Source organism: Perca flavescens, chromosome 6 (genome assembly GCF_004354835.1).
Source record: "Perca flavescens isolate YP-PL-M2 chromosome 6, PFLA_1.0, whole genome shotgun sequence".
Classification (NCBI taxonomy): domain Eukaryota; kingdom Metazoa; phylum Chordata; class Actinopteri; order Perciformes; family Percidae; genus Perca; species Perca flavescens.
The window spans coordinates 5174381-5179380 of NC_041336.1; the positions used below are offsets into that span (position 1 = coordinate 5174381).

At 44.0% G+C, this 5000-nt stretch overlaps 1 protein-coding gene across 4 annotated transcripts in view; it reads left to right on the forward strand.

Annotated features, from left to right (window-relative positions):
* The window catches only part of LOC114557972 (CREB-regulated transcription coactivator 2-like), a 43827-nt gene that overhangs the window by 25099 nt on the left and 13728 nt on the right, over positions 1-5000 (forward strand). For all 4 annotated transcript variants that reach the window (XM_028581747.1, XM_028581748.1, XM_028581749.1 and 1 more), the window contains exon 4: positions 1199-1260. In XM_028581747.1, coding sequence (XP_028437548.1) covers positions 1199-1260 — 62 coding nt within the window. The remainder of the gene's footprint in view (positions 1-1198; positions 1261-5000) is intronic.

Below are 5000 nucleotides of genomic sequence, written 5' to 3' on the forward strand. Positions count from 1 at the left end.
GAGAGAGAAGGGGAGTAAACCTCCACGTACGTACGAACACTACTAACTGAGCTAAATGGCCACGATCGGTCTCACCTCTGACACGCCCACCGAAGGACAGAAACCTGTCGCACACCGTAACCCCCACCCGGTCTAGACCGATCTGTTGGGTTCCTGAGAATAGAGAAGGACTTGTGCTATGATTTAACACTATAAACAACAAATGTTGTGTCCTTTTGTTGAACTTGTTTTCCACTAGAATATAACGGAAGAGGAAACTTTGAAAAACAAAAAACACGAGAAGTCTGAGTCACAGTGAAAGCAGCTGTCGCACTTCTTCACATCCAGTAGAAACTAGAGGTGTGAATCTTACCTGATCTCCCGATTTGATTACGATTATCAGGTCTTCGATTCGATATCTCGATGCGTCAAATCCATGTTTGTGTTAAAGCCATGTAGGATATTTAATTCCTAGCTTTTCAAGCTTCAAAAACACAAACATTGTGCAGTGCTCTAACACTAAATAACTTGGATACATAAACCTATACAGCACTGAGCACATGGCACCTCCTGAATGTGCAAAACACACCAGAATATGTAAACCGAAATGTTGTTAGGCCTACATTACATTACATTTTAAACAGAAATAATCGATTATGAGCCTGCTGATTATCGATGCACACCTCTAGTAGAAACCGAAAGTGGAAAAAGAAAACGGGATCATTTAGGTCAGAAAAAAGAATAATATAAATACAAGAATAAAAGTTACACAAATTAATAATTATTCAATTCAAGGTTGTAGGGCAGGTTTGGGAGGAGAGAGGGAGGGGTTTATTTTAATTTGAATTCATTGTAATTGTAGACTGGAGAATAGAGCTGGTATATATTTTTAATATTTGTACTGTCATGACAGCGATGGTGCTGTCTGTTTACCTTCTAGGTTGCACCTTCAAAAGTGCAAAATAAAATGTGAAACTAAATTTGAAACATCACCTTGTAATTTCTGCATCTATTATCAAAGTATTTATTAGTAATACAGTGGAAATTACTATAAATGTGAATATTTGGTTAGCATGTTGTTTTATGGTGTGTGCCCCTAAATTTTGTAGTTGCGCCCCTAAAATTTTCAGTTGGGGGCCACTGTGCTCCTAGTGAAAAAGGTTAGTCTGGAGCCCTGATTTGGGTTGTTTTTTGGGTCCTTAACCAGTCATCTCCTCAGATGGACAGCTCGCCGTATAACTCGGCCTACCTGTCCCCGCCTCCGGACCCCGGCTGGAGAAGGTACTGTCTGAACAACTTCTCCTACTTCCTGTCTGTCTTGTCTTGTCTTGTCTGTCTGTCTCCATAGAGACGTGGCTGTCCGCAGGGATGACTGTTTGTTATTTCCCAAAGCATCTTGTTAAGAGTCTCTCCTGCTCCGTTTAAAGACCTTCCTGAAGCCTTTGTGACGCCTCGGGGGTGAAAACATGAGGACTAAAACGTAACCGTGTTTTAAAGTGCTCATGTTATGCTCATTTTCAGGTTCATAATTGTATTTAGAGGTTGTACCAGAATAGGTTTACATGGTTTAATTAAAAAAAAAATCTAGATATTTTTATTCACATTGCTGCAGCTCCTCTTTTCACCCTGTGTGTTGAGCTCTCCGTTTTAGCTACAAAGTGAGGCATCTCACTGCTGTAACATCTTTGGGTGTCGCACATGCTCAGTAGCTAGGTAAGGACTACTAGCCAGTCAGAAGCAGAGTATGAGGGCGTGCCCTGACAGTACCTAGGTAAGGACTACTAGCCAGTCAGAAGCAGAGTACCTAGGTAAGGACTATTTTAAACATGCAGCACATTTGCTGCATTTCCTTTCCCTGCTCTCCTCCGTCTTTCTGGCACACACACACACACACACACACACACACACACACACACACACACACACACACACACACACACACACACACACACACAATATAAAATTGAGTTGTGTAATGAACTGAGCCGACAATAACATGTAGGGCGGCCTTAAGCCTTTACACACATTCCTTTTTAAGCTAATATTTACATCTCCATACATCGTCATGTTTTTAAAGATCTAATGTGTGTCAGAAAGCGGCAGCAAGAGTGTACAAGCTGCAGAGAAAACCACAATGAGGACTGCCCCGCCCCCCACTTCCCCAGGGTCCTTGAGCAAGGCATTGAACCCTCCTACCCCTCCTCAGACTCCCACGAGGGGCCACCGAGGCTTCACAAAGGTTTTCATGGATCCCGCTGAGGCAGCACTAACCCTCTAGACAACTAACAGGAAGTTGACTTTAGCCGGCGGCTCTCCAAACACCAGTTGGTTTTGAAGAGCTCTTAGTTCTTTCTCTTTCTCTTTCTTTCTTTCTTTTGTTGCCCTTTCTTTTTTTTTTCTGGGAATCTGTCTCTTTTTTTTCTGCAGTCGTTTAATTTCCGCTTGCCTAGCTGTGCTTACCTGCGTGCGTTCTTTCTTTCTTTCTTTCTTTCTTTCTGTCTTTTCTGGTTTCTCTTCTAACACAACAACAACTATTCTTCAGAGCGAGACTGGCCTCCGCCTACAGTCCCAGAAGGTCCACTCGTCTTCTCACCTTAACACTTGGAAATTCAAAAACCTTTATTCATCCGGCAGCGGGGGACATTCACAGTGTTGCAGCTACAAGGGATGGATGAGAAATAAGTACAACATGACACTCTAGACCACTGGTTCTCAAGCTTTTTTTTCAATAATGTTCCCCCTTTGAACAATGTTTTTAAGCCATGTACCCCCTAACCAGCGCCAATAATCTTGGTAGAAAAAAAAGAAAGTCTCTATAAAGAGGAAGAATACAGCGATGTCAGAGATGGATTAACTAAACAAACAGCCTTGCACCTGGAAAAACATTTAGATGGTGATGGAGAAAGGAGACAAAAACTTGGAAAAAGACGGTAGAAAGAAGGAAATAGAAATAAAAACTTGGAAAGAAGGAAGGCAACACTAAGGGACAAAATATTCCAAAAAGTGACTAAAACTTAAGAAGAAAAAAGAGACAGTAGAACAAAGTCAGGAAGAAAGGCAAGAAGAGGTCAGAACAAACGACAAAAAAAGGTGACAAACTTCAAAAACAGAGACAAAAACTTCTTTAAAAAAAAGCGACAAACTTGGAGAAAAAAAGACAGTAGAAGGAACTACAGCCTTGGAACTGAAAAACATTTTGCTAAAAATGTCCCATACACCCCTGCAGTCCTCCAGAGTACCCCTAGGGGGACACGTACCCCCTACAGTCCTCCAAAGTACCCCTAGAGGGATACGTACCCCCTACAGTCCTCCAAAGTACCCCTAGAGGGACACGTACCCCCTACAGTCCTCCAAAGTACCCCTAGAGGGACACGTACCCCCTGCAGTCCTCCAAAGTACCCCTAGGGGGACACTTACCCCCTACAGTCCTCCAGAGTACCCCTAGGGGGACACTTACTCCCTACAGTCCTCCAGAGTACCCCTAGAGGGACACGTACCCCCTGCAGTCCTCCAAAGTACCCCTAGGGGGACACTTACCCCCTACAGTCCTCCAGAGTACCCCTAGGGGGACACTTACCCCCTGCAGTCCTCCAAAGTACCCCTAGGGGGACACGTACCCCCTGCAGTCCTCCAGAGGACCCCTAGAGGGACACGTACCCCCTGCAGTCCTCCAGAGTACCCCTAGGGGGACACGTTAATGTGGACCAAATAGACAGTCATGAATATTTGACTTTATTCCATTAAATAGAAGCATGGCAATAAACTCCACACGTCTGGTTCTCATCTTCCCCTGTGGCCCGTAGTGAAGTTGAGTTTCACACCCCTGCTCTAAAGTGTGTGCTGTGTTTGTGCGTGTGTAACCATGTGTGTATTACACATGCGCGTGCAGATGTGTGTAACCATGTGCGTGCACGTGCAGATTTGTGTGTGTGTGTGTGTGTGTGTGTGTGTGTGTGTGTGTGTGAACATGTGTGTTTGCGTGTGTGTGCGTGCACGTGTTTGTGCGCGTGCGTGTGTGAACGTGTGTTTGCGTGTGCACATGTGCGTGTGTGCGCGCACTTGTGTGTGTGTGTGTGTGTGTGTGTGCGCGCGTGTGTGTGTGTGGGCTTGTTTAACTATATTCGTGGGGTCCAAAAACCAGGAGTTCAGTATACTTGTGGGGTCCCGACAGCTTTGTGGGGCCAAAATGCTGGACCCCACAATGTTTAAAGGGCTGTTTGAGGGTTAAGTCTTTGTTTTAGGATTAGGGTTAGAATTAGGTTATGGTTAGGGTGAGGGTAAGGGTTAAGGTTAGGCATTTAGTTGTGATGGTTAAGGTTAGGGTAAGGGTTAAGGTTAGGCATTTAGTTGTGATGGTTAAGGTTAGGGTAAGGGTTAAGGTTAGGCATTTAGTTGTGATGGTTAAGGTTAGGGTAAGGGTTAAGGTTAGGCATTTAGTTGTGATGGTTAAGGTTAGGGTAAGGGTTAAGGTTAAGCATTTAGTTGTGATGGTTAAGGTTAGGGTAAGGGTTAAGGTTAGGCATTTAGTTGTGATGGTTAAGGTTAGGGTAAGGGTTAAGGTTAGGCATTTAGTTGTGATGGTTAAGGTTAGGGTAAGGGTTAAGGTTAGGCATTTAGTTGTGATGGTTAAGGTTAGGGTAAGGGTTAAGGTTAGGCATTTAGTTGTGATGGTTAAGGTTAGGGTAAGGGTTAAGGTTAGGCATTTAGTTGTGATGGTTAAGGTTAGGGTAAGGGGCTAGGGAATGCATTATGTCAATTAGGGGTCCCCACAAAGATAGTGAAACAAGCGTGTGTGTGTGTTTGTGTGCGTGTGTGCGTGCGTGTTTGTGTGCGTGTGTGCGTGTGTTTGTGTGTGTGTGTGTGTGTGTGTGTGTGTGTGTGTGTGTGTGTGTGTGTGTGTGTGTGTGTGTGTGTGTGTGTGTGTGTGCGCGTGCTGACTAGTGACTGTGTGATCCTGCTTCTGCAGATTTTCAGCAGCATTTAAAATAAAAAATAATAAACATTTATAAAATGAAACTGAG